At 40.9% G+C, this 17,787-nt stretch overlaps 1 protein-coding gene across 1 annotated transcript in view; it reads right to left on the minus strand.

Moving 5' to 3' along the window:
• VSNL1 (visinin like 1) overlaps positions 1 to 17,787 on the minus strand; it is an 84,597-nt gene that overhangs the window by 48,863 nt on the left and 17,947 nt on the right. Inside the window, exon 2 of the mRNA XM_024552480.4 lies at positions 2,071 to 2,237. Coding sequence (XP_024408248.1) covers positions 2,071 to 2,232 — 162 coding nt within the window. The 5' untranslated portion in view covers positions 2,233 to 2,237. The remainder of the gene's footprint in view (positions 1 to 2,070; positions 2,238 to 17,787) is intronic.

The raw sequence follows: 17,787 nt of genomic DNA on the forward strand, positions 1-17,787 counted from the left end.
TTTAGTGATATGAAAGTGGCTTTGACAAATCTCATTTGTTTGTACTTTCCTTGGGGCTGAGAGTGAAGACAGTTCTGAGGCTCAGGCTAACTCCTGGGTAATGAAACAGTAGAAGATGAGACTTTGAAAACGTATATATAATAATCTAGGAACATGCGTACCGTCACACTTCTCTGCAAAAGCAGTTTATATCAATTGAATAACAAATGCATTTCTCAGCATTTCTACATAAAAGATCTTCACATGCTGATCATGAATTACTTAGATCTTCTTAGAAATGCCACAGTAATCTTATTACATGCATGCATGCTGGTATATATGTGCCTTTTTACACACACTTATAGACACAGATTTTTATAAACGTGGTGGCTTAGGTGCTTAGCTTTGGAGTAATGACACTCATGCAAGGTTAATGAGCTTTTAATAATGACATAAACTCCTGCAGACTCAACACCCAAGACCATGGGCATGACCGACACAATTTATATCTAACTATGTGGCTGTACCCACATCCCTTGCTTTTCCCCAACTGGATATAACTTGCCTTTTCCCCACTGGATATAACTATTAGTCTGAATCCTGTGTTCATCACTCTTTTTCCTTTTGATATGATTTTATGGCTTTTATTTGTAGCCTTATACAATATTTTTAGGTTATCTGTGTTTAATTTAGAGTATTTTGAGACTTATTTTTTGCACTTAATGTTTTAGTGTCGCTACAGTTCAACTCTTTTGACTGCTTGTGTGAATATACCACAGTTTATTTTCCACTCTCCCTTTGATAGGCATTTGGGTTGTTTCCCAGCTTTGCTATTGTGAACAGTGCAGCTATGAGCATTCTTGTACATGTCCTTTCTTGTACATGTGCAAGGATGGAGTTCTGGAGCACAGGCTACATGAAACGTTCAACTGCAGCAGACAATGACAGTGTTTAGTATTTTATGCAATCATCCCCCACGCATATATGCACGTGAATGTTTCAGATTGCTCAAATGGACGGCTGCTACACTTAAGCGATAAAAGCAGTATTTTCTATGTGGTATTTTAGTCAGAAAAAGTTAAAAGAAAAAACACACATTTCTTCCACAAGCCTAACATTATATAAGTAGACACAAAAAGGAATGTCTTGAATCATGCCTGGCAAACTCAGACAAACCCAAACAATATCACTGCAGTAGAAATTATACCTTTCGTGGAACAGTTTCATCTAATGTCCAGGGAAAGATTAGCTTCTAAATAGTACAAAATGCTGAGTTAAGAGTCCATGTGTAGGCTAATGCCTAGATATACACTATACCTTCCCTAAGCCCTTCTAAATGTGGGGGTTTGTGTTTTTCTTATCTGAAAATAGAGAGACCTTTCTTGGTCAAAAAATCCATGTACTTTCTTTTTAACCGAGAGAGGTACAGATACCTTTTCAAGCCAAACAATAGTGTAATTAGCAGCCTGTCAATAACCATCAGCAAACACAATTATCTGAAATTTTCTTGTTCTTTCCCCAGCCTGTCATCCTCTAAACTCTAGTCAGGGTTTTGATTGAACAATTACTCTTCTTGTTCAGAAACTGCTTATCTCTGGAACAAAGCACACCCCTTTGCATTTTTAAATTGTCAATTTTTCTTTTTTCACTTATTATTTTTTATTAAATTTATTGGGGTGACATTGGTTAATAAAATTATATAGGTTTCAGGCGTACAATTCTATAATACATCATCTGTATATTTTATTATGTGTGTTCACCTCCCTAAGTCAAGTCTCGTTCCATCACCATTTTCCCATCTCTGACCCTCTTCTACCTGCCCCCACCCCCTTACCCTCTGGTAACATCATACTGTTGTCTGTGTCTATGACTGTTTTGTTTGTTTGTTTAATCCTTTCACCTTTTTCACCAGGTCCCCCAACCCCCTCCCATCTGACAAATGTCAGTCTGTTATGTATATCTGGGAGCAAGTTTCTATTTTGCTTTTTGGGTAAAACAAACTGACTAGTTTGAGTTGTAATTCCACATGAAGCTACATTTCATGACAACAATGTTTTCTGGCCTGAAGAAAAAAAGAGGTGAACAACTCACCTTCACGTAGAGCTGCTGGAATTCCTCGAGGTTCAGCCTCCCGCTTGGACAGTCCTTGAGGAACCCTTTGTACCACTGCTTGAGCTCGTGCTCATTAAACTCCGTGCTCTTCACCAGGTCCTCCATCACTTCGGGGGCCAGTTTGCTATTCTGTTTCCCCATGCTGCCTGGAGAAAAGCAAATTAACGCAATCAGTGCCGTGGCTGGGATTATTTCAGACTTGGTTAGGAGCGAAGCTGCAGTTCTGAGCAGTTCTTTGGTGGGAACACCCTCCTGGGTGTCTGATCAGTCTCCTCAAGTCCACCTCCTTCTATCTGGTACGCTACAAAAGAGATAAGCACAAAACACTTTTCTCACAGTTCAAAGGGCCGTAGAGCTCATCCTCCTCCATCATGCACCATCTTTCACATGGCATTGATGACCAAATGGGAGGGCAACTGTCCCTTTTTATGCTACTAATGTAAAGTATATGGAGACTGTTTACATTTTCCTTCTACAAATTAAGTACATTAGCATTTGCTGCCCAGGTACCTAATTCTACATTTAGTTTGTGGGGGCATTGAGATTACTGGCAAGAGCAACAAAAAGGCTTTATAGCCAAATGATCAAAAAGTGGCTTGGAAAATCTGATCAGCAATGGGGGGGAGTCTTAGCTTTTTTTTCTTTTTTCAAATAGAAACAGCTCATTTTTATTAGTCACATCAAGTCTCTATTTCTCTTCTTCTTCAGAGACTTCCTACAACATTGTTTTCAGTGATGACCAACTCTTGGTGGCTTTTTACAAAATTAGAATTTCAGTTGACATAATCCCATTCTTGTATTATTACTGCTAGTAAGTAAAAATAACAGTGCATAAAATAACATTACCTACATCAGTTAGGTACCAGGTTGTGTGACCATTATCACAGTAGAGTACAGAGGAATAGAGCATAGGTTTGAAGTCACTCCTGATTTTTACTCCTGATTTGGCCATTTACTATGTCTATTACTTATGGCAATATTAACTGCCTCACCTTCCATTTCTTCCTTAATAAGGCATATATAATAACAAAAACTCTTCCAGATTCACTGTGATGGCTAATTAAGAAATAGGTAGTTAAACAAAGATTTAAAAACTCCAAAATTAAAATAGTTGTATTAACACAGGACAATTAAAGATAAATTTTTTAAATTTCACTTTAGCATTATTTCATAATTAAAAAATGAAAACAAAACAAATTAATCACAGATTTATTTAAAAAGTCAAAGTAAACTTGAAAATCTATGGGACTGCCAGAATAAGGAAAATGTTACAAGATCTTTAAAATCCACTTAGAGATAACTGAACTAGGTTTTGAAGAATTTACCCAAGTGAGCCTAGTGCTTCATTCAATGTGCTTGAGGCAAATTCTCTCCAAGGCTCTAGGCAGGTCTACACTTGCAATAGCCCAGAAAAGGTAATCTCATCCCATACGTTGTTATTATTATTTTTTTTTACCTTCTTCTCAAACAGATCCCACACCCATTGTCAATAACCTGCCCTAACATTGAACAATTATTCCATTGAAATGTAACCAAGCCACTACTTCCAGGGAAGGCCTCACCCTCGGCACCATCCCAACAATACACAGCCCTGGGAGAAGATCCCAGGAAGATGGCCATTTGTGTTCTAGGCTCTTCTGTTTGAGAAACAACCTGAGGATCAGCAACTATGTCCTTTTCTCATGGAACTTCTCTACTTATTTTTGCTCTTAATTTAAAGTTCCAAGTCTCTTATTAGCAACTGTCTCTTAATTATAAATTACTGTGGGATTCTACAGGTGGATATAGAAATCAAGTAGGTACTCAGATGTCATGTTTAATTAATCTGAGTAAGAAAACTGTACTTCCTGATTATCCTGATAATCAAAAGATATACGAGTATTACCAAAACTTTCAGTACTTTGCTTTGTTTTTTTCAGGAGAGAATTACAAAGTTTCATTATTGAACTAGAATGACAGCTACTGCATACTGAGTGTTGGCTGTGGGGTAGCAAGGTGTTGAGCACTTCACAAACTTGCCTAAGACCCTATGACAACTCCGGAACAGGGATTAGGACAGCTTTCTCAAGATCGTACAAATAACGCATGGCAGAACTAAAATTTAAGCCTGGGTCTACAAGACACCTATGCACAATCACAGACAGAAAGGGGGATGGAAGGCATGTTAGGAGAAGGAACAGGAGCAACCACAAGAAGGTGTGAGAGGCTGAGTTAGTGTCTCTTGGCACTGAAAGAAATGACGAAAGATCGGTCACTTTGCCAGGACCCTGTTTGGAAAATGCAGTTAGATTTAGCAAAACCACAAGCTCAGAAGTGAGTTTGTATTAATAATGGGAAAATGGATTAAGGGTTATTTAAAACCACCTCCTCCAAATGCCTCTAGAAGGTCAAAGTGTCAGCTTCCCCCTTAGGGAAGAAAGCTTGAATTCTCCATGGATCATTTATGATTCTTTAAACTGTTCCAGCTGCCTGGGGAGAGGCTGGCCTCTTGCACACACAGGGAACACTGTCAGGACCATGAATCACAGTTCTGAAGACTCAAATGCAAAACTTCATGCTTCTTTGTTATACCTCACGCTCAGCACCATCACTCAGGTATGTGTGGCAATGGGTGAATCATGCAGAAAATCAAGTTCTGAACTGGCTCGAAGTGGCACTGACAATGCCCTCATCAGGACTTGCCTGGATTAATGATCAGCCTCCTCACTGGGCTCTCTGACTCCAACCCACCTTTTTCTCCTTGAATGAATTTCTGAAATATAAACATCACCATTTAATCATCTCCCTAAAACCTTCAACAGTTCTCCATTGTCTACACAATTTAACCCCATCTCCCTATCACTGTAGGTCCTGCTTACTCACCTGTCTTTTTGCTTCCTATGCCAGCCAGGCAATCATCAGCTATTACAGGTCCCCAGGCTTACGTGCTTCCACAGGTCCATGCCTTGCACATATTGTTCTCTTAGAATGGCATGCCCTTTGCCTGCTCAGCAAAGTGTTTCTTCTTTAAGTGACTTCAGCTAACACACCACCCCCTCTTTCAAACCTCCTCAGACTTTCCAAGGCCAACACAGGCATCTTTTCTCCTAGGCATCCCCCTTACCTGGCAAGAGCTTCCATGGTCATTCTTTATTGCTCTACTAGATTGGTAGTGTCTTGAGAGAGAGGACTGTCTATTTATCTTTGCATCCTTGGTACCTCATTCTACGTGCTCCACTGATATTTTTTGAGGAATGAATGAATGAGGGGGACTGAGCCATTATGAAGGTGTTCAAGGACCTTGTCATTGATCTTTATCAAGTTATGGTATTTGATGTGGTTTTGCTTCTGAAAAAAACAGTCTCATAGTAATCTATACATGAGGAGAATCAATGAAACCCTAAGTATAAACATAAAATGCAGGCAGCACATGGTAAGAATGTTTCATTTAACTGTAGAGAAACTAGTCTGTCCTCCTGGGGGTTGTTTCCTTGTCTGTCTTCATCATAAAATTTTGAACACCTTGAAGGCGGGGCCCCTGTCTTTTATCTCAGCACCCTCCAATCTTGGCATACAGGTAGTGCTTAGTACTGTTTGATAAATGAATGAAACAGCATCCATGGGCTCCCCACCTGTACTCCATTTATTCTGGGATTAAACAGTATTCTTTCACTTGGAGTCAAGAATACAGAAAGAGTTAAAATGAAAGTAAAGCTCATCGCATTCCTAGTGAAAACATTTCATGACATAATGTGAGGGAGATTTATCCCAGTTCTGTTTCTAGTTGATACTGTGATCTTGGGTAAGATTCTTTCCTTCCCTCTTGCTCAGTTTTCCTCTTTGATAAGTGAGTGAGTTGGACCAGATGATCTTTAAGGCCCCTCTAAACCACTCCCCCTTACCCTGCCGCATTCACTGATTTGCAACATGTTTTGTGAATAAGAAAATTTGAGCTGCAGAATTCAAATTGCCTGTCTCAAAGAGTCAGCACATGTGGATTTTACTGAGAACCTATCAGTGCTTGAATGTTTGTTACCCTAGAAGGAAGGGGACAGTTTTTGGTTTTGTTTTTTGGTTTTGTTTTTTGGGGTTTTTTTTTTTTGGAGTACATTATCTTTAAGCTTGAGTTCCAGCTACAAGGTAAAACCCAGCCCATCTGCAAACCAAGTAATTTCTCACTGTTTGAGTTACAAAAAAGAGACACTCAGTGCTAGGCACAAAATGGGATTGGTGGAGGGGTCCTGGTGGGCAGGAGAACCCCACCAGCGATGGTCCTTCAAGTGAAATCCCAGACCCCCTTAAATTCAGTAAAGAGTAAATTTTTATAAACTGCAGTTTACAAGAGGCCTTTGTGCAACATTTGCCCATATAACAATGCAATATGAAAGAGACAAACATCATCCCTTCTTTACTGATGAGGAGTTTGAAGCACAGAGAGATTAAGTAATTTATCCTAGCTCAACCAGCTGGTCAAAAGCTTAGTACAGAATGAAAGAATTCCCTGGAGCCCCACTGGTTTATAATACAGACTGTCTGTTGTCTCTTGTCTGGATTTTGCACCACCTTCTAACTGGCTTCATCCACTTCCTCCCTTATCTTGATAACAGGATTTCAGAGCAGAAGAGGAGAACATGTAACAGCGTCTGTAGGAGAAAGCTGGAAGACTTTCTAGAAGAGGGGAAGGGCCCACCAGGGGAGCTGAGAAGCACCCAAGAGCATCTTTCTTCCATAAAACCTTTTGCTCTTAAAAAGGATTCAAATAGAACACATTTGTGTGTGTGACTGTGTGTTGCCCCTGAGTTGTCTCTGGCCCATGCTGATGTCTAAGTCCAGCTTCCCAGGGCACAGCAGGGTCTGCTGCATGACATGGGGCACACAGACCTTCAGGTCCAGCTTCTCCCAGGTGATCTGGCTATCAGCCTGGAGAAATTCATGTAAGACTGGGGGGCTCAGGTGGAGCGGTCCAGCCACAGGTGCACACACAGCAGGATGATGAGCATATCCACAGGGAAAAGGCCCTGAAAATAGGGCTCAGAGAAGAGGAAGAAAGGGCTTCAGGGCTCAGGTTGGAGGCCCATGGAATACACGACAGGGCAAGGCACAGAAGGAGTCTTGACTGGAAGTTGAGCTGGTTCTAGGGTAAGATTACCTGGGTCCAGCCTTTAACAGGTCAGGTGCTCTCTAGGCCCTGGGCTCCTCACCTGGGAAATGGAAATAACTGGAAAGAGACTAGCCTTGCCCAGGCTTAGACTCCTGCACAGGCTGCCCTTTCTTTTCCTTACCACCTGTCTAAATTTCACTCCTTACACAAGGCTTGCTCCCGATGCTGTGTTTTCCTTGACAGCATGATTTTGTGTCAATAATGACCCATGGCCTGGTTAACTCTGGGTAAGACAGTTTGGCAGACATTTATAGGCATTTTCTATGAGAAAGGGCTTGTTTTGGGTATGGTGGGATATGCAGAGAAGACAGAGTTCCAATCTTGAAGGGCTCCAAGCTAAATGCAGGAGATGTTCACACCCCCTGGAATAGGGAGCGTGGTGAGATGAACGCTCAGAGCAGAGCTAAAGATCACAAGGACCAGAGAGACTAATTCTCACCAGATCTGGCAACTTCACCTGCAACTGGTCCCCATGTGAAAAATTCATAAACAGGGTTTCCTAAATTTGCTTGTGTACAAGAATCACCCTTGGTTGTCCTGTTAAAACTATAGCTTCATGAGAGCCACTCTTTGAGGGAATTCTGCACTTTTAATAAGCAACCCAGGTGAGTATGATTCTCAGTCAATTGGGGAAGCACTGATTTAACATTAATACAAATCAAAGTAGATGGTCTAAGGAGAAAACACCTAAAACAGCAGACATGACCCAAGTTCTCTGGGATTCCTGACTGCCTCCGAGTGGCATCCCTTGTACGGTTTCAAGATCCTGTATTGGAGACTCCAGCAGCAAGCATTTAGAAATAACATAACTAAGGATGACGAAAGCCTGAAAAGATTTGCCTCTGGGCTCCTCTGTTTTATGCCCTTTTGTTTTAGGTTGGGGAGTCTGAGGTTGTCCAAGATCCCACAGGCAATGGATGGCAGAGTCAGGATGAGAACCCTGGTCTCCTGAACTGGCTGGGTGTTCCCACCCTCCCACCTGCTAGGCGAGCTGTCTCCAGGCCAAACACTCAAAGCCTACAAACCAGGAGGCATGTTTATCTCTGTGCCAAGATGTTCAAACAATCCCCATTACCACCCCTTGTGGATCCTGTAAACAAATAACATTAGGTTGCAAGTTTCCAGAGACTATTAAAACAACCCTGAAAACCAAGACTCAGAGTTGCCCAGCACATTGTGTGGGGTATTCTTTTCTAATAAAGGCAAATATCCAACACCCTGGTTCTTTCTGCTCTTCTCTCCTACATCCTCCCGAAGCCAAGTGCTCACAAGCCCCCAGCAACATTTCCCAGGACAGAGGGAGCGTGTTGATCACAGGCTGGCCTTTTGTGTTGTCTCTGGGGACCAGAGCACCTTCAGATAAGGGGAGAAATCCCTCCTCCTGGTGTTGTCTGGCAACTTTACCTCAAACCCTGAACCTCATGAGATTATAGCCAAAGTCCTGGCCCACAAGCATGAAACAGGCAGGGGGCACAGGCTGCACACTTGGGACTCAAGATGAGGGATCATTTATTTGATCTGTAATAAATGAGGAGAAACATCTTGGTGGCAGTAGCAGTGGCTATGTTAGAGCAAGTGACAAGAGTTTCATTCCAGAAAGTATAATAAATACAGGGAAGTGAAAGCAGAAGTGAGCCCCAGGGATCAATCATCTGATCCAACTCCCTCGTTTTCTAGAGGAGCCCCAGGGAGGTTAGGGGACTCATGCCAGGGGACACAGGGAGTTAGCAACAGAACCCAGCAGTAGCCTGGCTCCTGAGCCTTGACAATAAGACTCAGAGGCCTGTGATCCTTGGGCATTTAGATGGCTGGAAGCCCTGGGCCCTGTAGGACTGGGAAGAGCCAATCCATGTCCTTGTGACCAGGTGCAAAGAGTGGTCTCTTTCCCTAGGCTGTCCTTCTATAGCTCAGGGGCTGAGAGCCTGAAGGGGCCCTGGGGATCTGCTGGATGGGATAGCCCTGACCCCAGGATGGGAGCTGCCAGTGGACCTTAGCCCCTGAATCTGACTAGGAGGTTCCAAACTAAAGTGACCTGGTAACTAGGTGGTCAAGTCCTCAGGAACTCTACCTGCAATGGGTCAAGGGATCTGATCAGCCTTGGGGGAAATCAGACTCAAGGGCATCTTCTTCCTCCTTTCCCAGGCACAAAGAACAATTCCCAAGTGCCTGGGAACCATAGCTCAGGCCAATGCCACACACGACACCCAGGTGCTAGGCTCTAACTTTGGAAAAGCTTTTATTCAGACTCAATTTCCCTTTCACCTCATCTTGTGGGTTCCCTTCTCTGTCAATCAGGACAGAGTGTCTTTTATTTCTCACTTAAACTTAGTTTAATGAAGACAAGAGTGTGCTGGAGTCAGACGTAGGGTCCAATGATGCTGCCGCTACACGCAAGGTGTATGACTTTTGATGTTACTTAGCCCATTGGAGCCTCAGTTTTCTCACCTGTCAAATAGACACTATGGCACTTGCTTATCAGGTTGTTATAAGAATTAATTAGATAACACATTAAATCCTTCCTATGGTAGGCCTTCCATGTAGCAGATGTTCAACAAACACTAGCTATTATTATCCTGATCACAGGACCCAGCAAACTGGGCAGCTCTAGAAGACAGGTGGACATTTCAAGATTCAGGTCTAGATGTCTAGAAGTCATTCTAACCTCGATACCTGCACCAGGCCTGGTACACGTCAACAGAAATATGCAAACTGTGAGATGCGAAGAATTTATTCTGGTACTGTTTATTCCCCTTCCTTCAAGTAAAAGTGCTTGATCTCTGACTTGGCAAAGGAAAGTCATCTGAGGACCCCACAGGCCTGACTAAGCATCGACTGTTGAGTGAAGTTTCCATCTAATTCCTCACTCACCCACTGAACAGAAGTGTGAGCTGATTAATAGCTGGTAACCTTTCCTCTGGGAGTGTTTCAAGCAGCCACCCACTTTTCTGCATTTTATTTTTACTTCCCTGTGCGTCTTGTCTTCGACTCTCCGATGTGTTTCTGAGAATCAGTTTCAATGAAAGGAATGGGCCGTCTCTGGCAGTGTCAGGACCTCACTTAGTTCTGTGAGGTAACAGAGGAAATGCTTTCATGAATAATCACAGCCTTCTGTCCAACAGATTGCGTTCTAGGTTGTGCTGCCAAGTCACAGTGGGGAAGGACCATGGCCCTTATCTCAGAGCAGCAGGGAGTGGTGAGAGAGAAGTGCAGACCAGGAGCGCCCACGTCACCTGCACATCCCCAGTCACAGGGCGAGGAGCAGCCTTGAGCATCAGCTGTGCGTGTCCTCTCCATGTTCTCAGAGTGAGGACCTAGGTATCCTGGGGGGCAAGTGACATGTCCAACTGTCTACCGATAATGGCAGAGTCACTCAAGTCTTCCGACTCTTAGGCTCTTTCCCCTCTGAGAGCACTCACCAAGTTCTTAAATCACTATCTGTACAGTAATCTAAAACAAATGCTTAAATTCTTGTGGGCAGGTCTTAAATACAGAGAACTTTGAAATTCTCATGTAAATGTGGCTTTATAAAAGTAAAATGTTCTATCTGAAAAAGAGCATGATACTAAACTTATTCAACAAACTTTGACTCAATATTATCATATATTACAATACAAAGGTAAATATCGTTCTCAAATACATCTTTAGTGCAGGTGTTTCCTGAATACTACATAATCTCTTTATCTGCCTGCCAGCCATGTCCACCTTTGCATCCTATAACCCTATCAGACCCAACACATTCTCTTTCTGTGCTATTCTCTGAGTAAAAGGCCCTACCCCCTGCCTGGGGACCCGTCCAGAGCCTGAGGTTATCCAGGACTCTGTCCTCCCATTTACCTTCTTGTATCTAATCGATCATCAAGCTAAGTAGTCTGTAGATTGTACTTCTTAACTCTCAAATTCCATCCACTCTCTATTGCCACTACCTTAGACCAGGCCATCATCATCTCCTAACTTATTTCCCCTTCTACAGTCTTGCCTTTCTAACATTCATCTGCCATACTGTAGCCAAAATGACCTTTCTAAAGCATAAAATCTAATCATGCACTGCTCTGCTTAACCCCTTCAGTGGCCTTCCATTATCCTTTCTCCTGAATCCAGTCCTGAGCATTGCATTCAACTGGGCCTGCTATGTGCCCCCGCAACCAGGACCTTTTTGGTCTCATTCCTCCCCCTGCTTCCACTCAATGCTCCAGATTTGCTGTATCATCTCAAAGCTCTCTGGTTGTGCACCAGCTGTCCCATTAGCTCTACTCTGGCTTTCCTGTAAACTCCAATCCATATTTCCTGACATAGATGAGGCAACTCATCTTTGGTGATTTCCTCTTTTGCACCCTGACTCTGGTACACGTTGCTGTCACCACACCATGTGCCATGGTGGTCACCCTATGACAAATATGACACCTCACCAGAAGTGGACTTTCTCAAAGTCAGAGTGATTGTCAGGTTTTCCTAAGCACCCAGTTCCAAGCCAACCACTGAAGAGGTGCCCAGGAAGTATTGTTAAATCAGTTAATTACAATGTGATCCCTGTTGGCAAAGTGCTAGAACTTATCAGCTGAACAATAGGAGAGAACCTAATGAAACAGAGATCCAAGATGATTGTACTCAGTGCCATGACAGAGACCAGAAAATTGGGTGAAGAATTTTTTACAAAGTTATCCTTCAAAATTATGTCAAGGAAATAATCACATAATCTGCAGAGACTTTTAAACAAGAATGTTTATCACAACATTGTTTAAAACAATTAAAAAAGATTTTTTAAAACCAACCTAATTGTCCATCATAGGAGACAGCGTATATAGTTTTTGGCAGAACTATACAATGGAAATTATGAAGCTATCAAAAGTGGTAAATCTATGTTGATTTACATGGATTGGTATTGACGTAATGTCATATATTTAAATTAAAACACATAAATATGCAAAACAACTATATATTTTCAAGTGTAAACACTTACCTAAGGACATGCATTAAATAGAATAGAAGGGAGGAGAGGGAAGGAAGTGAGTCCAGGAGATAAAAATGTATATAATGAAATACAGAGGATCTTTATATAGACAATGACCATAGTGTGCCATGAATGAAGTATGATTAACATGACTATGCTCATTTTGAGTTTTGAGGTCCCAACAAAAGGAAAGAAAAAAGAAAAGACATTGCTACACACTGTTGAGTACAGAAAACAAGTCACAAACAGTGTGTGTAGTATCGCCTTGCTATTGCTTTATGTGCACACGCTCAAGTTTGCATGAGCAGGAAGTTCGGGTAGTGCACAATTTTTACCAAAGTCTTAACAATGTTTACAATTGTGGGCTATGGTATAATGATAATATTTCATTCCTCAATATCTTTCTGAACTTTTTATAATGAGTACATACAACATTTATAATGAGAAAGTATATAGATAAATAATTTCAACAAACAAATAAGTGAACAAGATGTCTTGTTCACAAAACAATCAATTTCAGGAGTCCTGGAAAGACAAATCTTTGGTACTTTCAATTAAAGTCACTCCTTTTCAAACAATGAATTCACAGCAGTATTTTAGGGTTCACTTGCAGGCTGAAGACTTTTAGTTCTGAGGCCCATTGTGGTCAGCTCTGGGTTTAGTGATGAATATGGAGGAGAAGCTTAGGAGAACCCGGAATCTTACACCTTCTCACCCATCTCAGCACCTGGAGAAGCAGTGATGGGGAGACATGTTGTTGTCAGGGAATCCCTGGGTCAGAGTCTCTAACCTTCAGATAACCATGTTGGGAGATTTCTTTGGGACTCAGTGATGCCTTCTATTAGATAGAGTATTGTGATAATGTTAGCACATAGTTTAAATGAGATATAAGATAGGAAAGAGCTTTCCCATGTTCATTATAATCACTGAAATTCATACTGGAGAGGTAAAAAAATACAAACAGAAAAAGGTGATCTATAGGTCATCACTTCTGGATGCCTAAGGCCAGATCTAGGATTGTTCAATGAAGTCCAAAAGGGAATCTACTTAAAGGTCAGAGGAAAGAGCCAAGAAGGTGAAGGAGAGCAAAATTTCCTCCCCCAAAATATGCCTCTTTGGCATGAAGGTTATTTTAGGCTGATTATTTTTAAGAAATAGCAGACATAGGAGAATCCCTGAAAACTGAGTTGAAGTTAGCCTTCTGAAAGACACATTTATAAAGAAAACTCTATTTGTAAGGCTGTCTCCCTCTTTGTACCAGGAAGAGGGAGATAACTAAATCTCTAGAAACTCTTATTAATGGAGAAGGCAGCTGACTTAAATCTGCATAACAATCTTGACCTTGACTGCCGTGCTTTGCTTGATAGGCTCCCCAAATTGGCTTTCTTTCTAACCAACATCTTCTTTTGTCTTTACTGGAGATGATATTTAAGGTAGTGACTTGGACCATTTTGAGGAGTTACTGTTTTCCTGGGTATCTCTCATGTACCTAGGAGGTATACATATTATTAAATTTCGGCTTGTTTTCCTCCTGTTAATCTGTCTTTTATTATGGGAAGGGGTGGGGCTTAGCCAAAAACCTAGAAGGATAAATGGAAAATATATTTTCTCCTTTGCCAGCAGTAGTATCTCTGGATGTGTCTGCAGATCAAACACCCCTGCCCTCTTTTCAGAAAATAAGGAAATGGTGATTTACTTGAAGGTAAGGGCCCCCATTCTGGGTCTTCAACCTGGAATTGTGGACCATGAAGTCAGCTGATAAGCTCAGAAAAATTTCCCAGGGCCCTCCTAAATGGCCTGTGTGGGTTTTCTGTGCTTTGGTTGGTTCATAGGACACCTTTCCCTAAAATACCAAGCTGGGTTTCAGTCCTAACTCTGCCAACATTTTCCTGTGTGACCTCAGGAAAAGTCAACTTCCTCTTTGAGATTCAGGTTTCTCATCTCCAAAAGTTCTATGAAACTTGCCACCTCACCTAATTCACCAGGTCATTGTAGGGAACAAACCATGGAGGCAGTCTGTAAATTGTAAAGTTGTTTGTAGCTCTTAATTGAGTGAACTTTTCAGGACATCTTAGGCAAGAAAACAAGACTCAGATATGAAAAGAAGTGGACTTTGCTAGGCAGGGATGAAGAGAGGGAGTAAACTGCAAACCCTGGGCACGAAGGAGCAAAGACACCTGCTGATGAGCAGCGAACAGAAGGTTCACAAAGAAGAAGCTGGAAGAAGAAAAGTCAACCACATGTCCCTTCTTGGACCTTTGGGAGGGACGTGGGTGGGTAGAAAGGACACATTTACCAAAGGCTGCAGAGGAGTACTGACCCTCTCCGGTGAGGTTCCTGTCTTTGATGTGTTTCTAGCTCTGAATTACACTCACCCTGTCCTTGCTGGGCCTTTGTGAAGTATCCAACAAGGCTGGAACAAAGCACTTCATTGTGGTACATGAAAAATATCTTGGCTGAAGGGACAATGCCAAGGCTGAAAGGGCTAAAATTAGACCTTCCGGTTCTGTTTGATTTGGCAGTGGTGCGCACCGGCTGCTAAGGTGGCATCCTCCACCCACCTCCCTCCCATCCATGGGCCTTCTGAGAGCACAAGGTAACGTGCTGAACTAGAGGAAGTGTTGCTTCCTTTGCCACCCTGTGGGGATGACAAATGCTTCTGGGCCTGTGTTACTGCCACTTGGAGCAGTATGTTGAGTAATACTTAGTTTGAAGGGATATGTTCCCTTGTCAGCTAATTTGCAGATTCAGATAAAACCATTTCTCTCCTTCCCATTAATATAATACATTTCCATAGTGAAACCAAAAGGAAACCTCAAGACAACCATATATTTGAGCCTTCTACTCATCTTCACCTAAGATTTTACAGCTGCACCTATGTAACCATTGCAGAACCCAAAGGACTAGGTGTAAGAACCTTACATCATGTTGTGCAGAAATGTCATCTACAGGAAGGAGCACGGGCCTGGGAGCGAGACCAGGTGAGATCCCAACTCTAGCACTTCTATTAGATCGTGCCTTTGGGAAAGTCACTCAACCTTTCTTACCCCGTTTATTCAACTTTAAATTGTACATGTTAATAACCACCTCAAAATGTTAAATGAAATAATAAATGCATATAAATGCTACTTTAGCAGTAATAATTATAGCTTATCAAGTACTTACTATATGTTTATGAATTATGCACTCCATCTTTACAATAATGTTATGAAGTAAATACCAGTATGTCTTCATTTTACAATAAAGGAAAATAAAGTTGAGAGAATTTAAGACACTTGCTCAAGGTCACATGGCAAGAAAATGATAGAGTTAGGATTTGAACCCTGGAAGTTCTCTTACTCACTCATAGCTATTCTGCCTTATTAAAGGAGACAAGAAACAAGAAAGTATTTTCCAGGACAAAAACTGTTATGTCAGAGTAAGGGTTCATCATTCTTCTCACTAGGTGCTGCCCTGATCTATGCATTTCTTTACCCAAGGAAGGCAACTGAAGGGTACTCCGCAACTTGGTCAGTTATCTCACAAGTGCTAACTTCTGATCACTAGCAGTGGGGGGAGGGGCTTGGGTGCTAACAAAAGCAGCAGTTGAAGGAACTGAGGGTTTTAAGCTAAGAGGAGCAAAGACTCAGGAGAGGAAACTTGAGCTCTCCTCAAATAAGTGAAAGATTTACTGGCACAAAAATAGACTTATAGATCAGCATAACGGAACAAAGAGTCTAGGAATAGATCCAGCTATACATAATTACTTAACATATGATCAAGGAAATTTTTCAGAAGAAGAGGGAAAGGAAATATAACTTTTCAAGTAATGTCATCATCATCACTTGAAAACAATTTGATAAATAAAGTAAGTCAGAATTATATTACATACCATCATTTAAAAGACACTAACATTGGAACAGTTTAATATAAAAATTAAGTCAAGAACAATTAGAAACTGAAAATATGATAGTCAAATGTGAATAGCTATTGTATATGTATACACATAGCTTAAAATATAAAAAATACAGTTATTAAGGAAACCATTAGAATCAAGAGATGAATGATCAGGGTATGAATAGATAATTTATCCCACAGTAAACACAAATAATGAGCAAACCTAGAAAAACATGCTTAACCTACTTATTAAGGTTGTTAGACTTTCTAAACATTAAAAGCAGTGGCAGAAACTATAAAAGATAAGATTGATTGATATAACTACATAAAAATTCAAAGTTTAAGGAGTCTAAAAATGCCAGAAAAAAGCAAATACGTAAATGAGGAGATATTCAATGTAAATATCTTTTAAGTATTAAAGATGCTTAAAAGTAAATGGGAAGAGGATATCATAGAAAGCTGGGCAAAAATATGAGCAAAATATAACAAAAGATGAAATATCAATGGTCAAGTTCAATCCTACAAATAATAAAACAATAAATTGTATGTTGGTGCAACCCACTAGAAAATACCAGAAATCAAGAACCATTAAATATCAACACTTTTGATACTGGGGGAAGCTATATTAAAGAAATGATCTGAGAGAAAAATGTTATACAAAAAGATATATTTAATGCAGCTTCATTTAATAATGGTCAAAACTCTAGAACTATAAATAATTCCCCATTACAGAATTGCATAGTAAAGAACAGCACATTAACTCAATGGAATATAAAATTGTGAGTACTATGTGGAAAAATGGCAAATTACTTATGATATTCTAAGTGGGAAAAAGGAGACATACAACACTGAATATTCATTGTAATTGCAACTATTTACTGCAAAAATGAAGTCAGTTGTTTTCCTCTCTTCATCCTTACAAATTAATAAAAAGTAAATAAATAGATCCTAGGTTAGGTCAATGCTTTCCTTTTCTAGATGAGAAATGAAGGCCTACAGAAGACACAAGCTTTTTCTAGGCATGTAGAATGCATCTGTAGATCTAGGTCCAGAGCCTTGTCTCCTGATTTCAAGTCTAATGTTCTTTTCCAAGGCAGCTTTCACCCACAGGCCATCAACACAGACACCAGGAAGGAAGCAGGAGAAATGGACTCCTTCACCTTCTAGAAAAGCACAAGGCAATAGAGGATATAGTGGGCTTATCTTCACCTAAGTAATTCAGTTCCAGTAATTAGGAGAAGAGTGATGAGTTTACAAGCCCAACTCAGAAATTTAGGAGTTAGCGTACACGTCTCTATTTCTTGTCCCCTGATTCCAGTTAGTCAGAAATTCCATCATATCTAACCACGGCATTCGTCTTCTGCCATCTATCCCATTGACTCTACCAACCTCAGGCATTCTTTTATTCTTTTTTTTGTGTGCAAGAACTACAACTACCTAATTAATCTTCCTGTGGCCTGAATAAAAGGTCTAAATTCTTTCACAGGGGCCACACGACCTTGTCTGTGCATTTTCCAGTTTTCAGTTTTATCTTTTGCTATTCATACCTCATGCTTCCAGACTCATACTAACACTAAATTTTCAGTTTTGAAAGAGTCTCAGTATTTGATCAGGCCTCTGTTAGCACAGTGGGCACTTGTTGAATGGATAAATGAATGAACAAGTGAGATAGAGGAGATTTATAAAGACATTTCTTAAAGACACTGATGTCCTGGCTAATTAATCCTCTCTA

The sequence above is a fragment of the Desmodus rotundus genome, chromosome 5, assembly GCF_022682495.2.
Source record: "Desmodus rotundus isolate HL8 chromosome 5, HLdesRot8A.1, whole genome shotgun sequence".
In the NCBI taxonomy this organism is placed as follows: domain Eukaryota; kingdom Metazoa; phylum Chordata; class Mammalia; order Chiroptera; family Phyllostomidae; genus Desmodus; species Desmodus rotundus.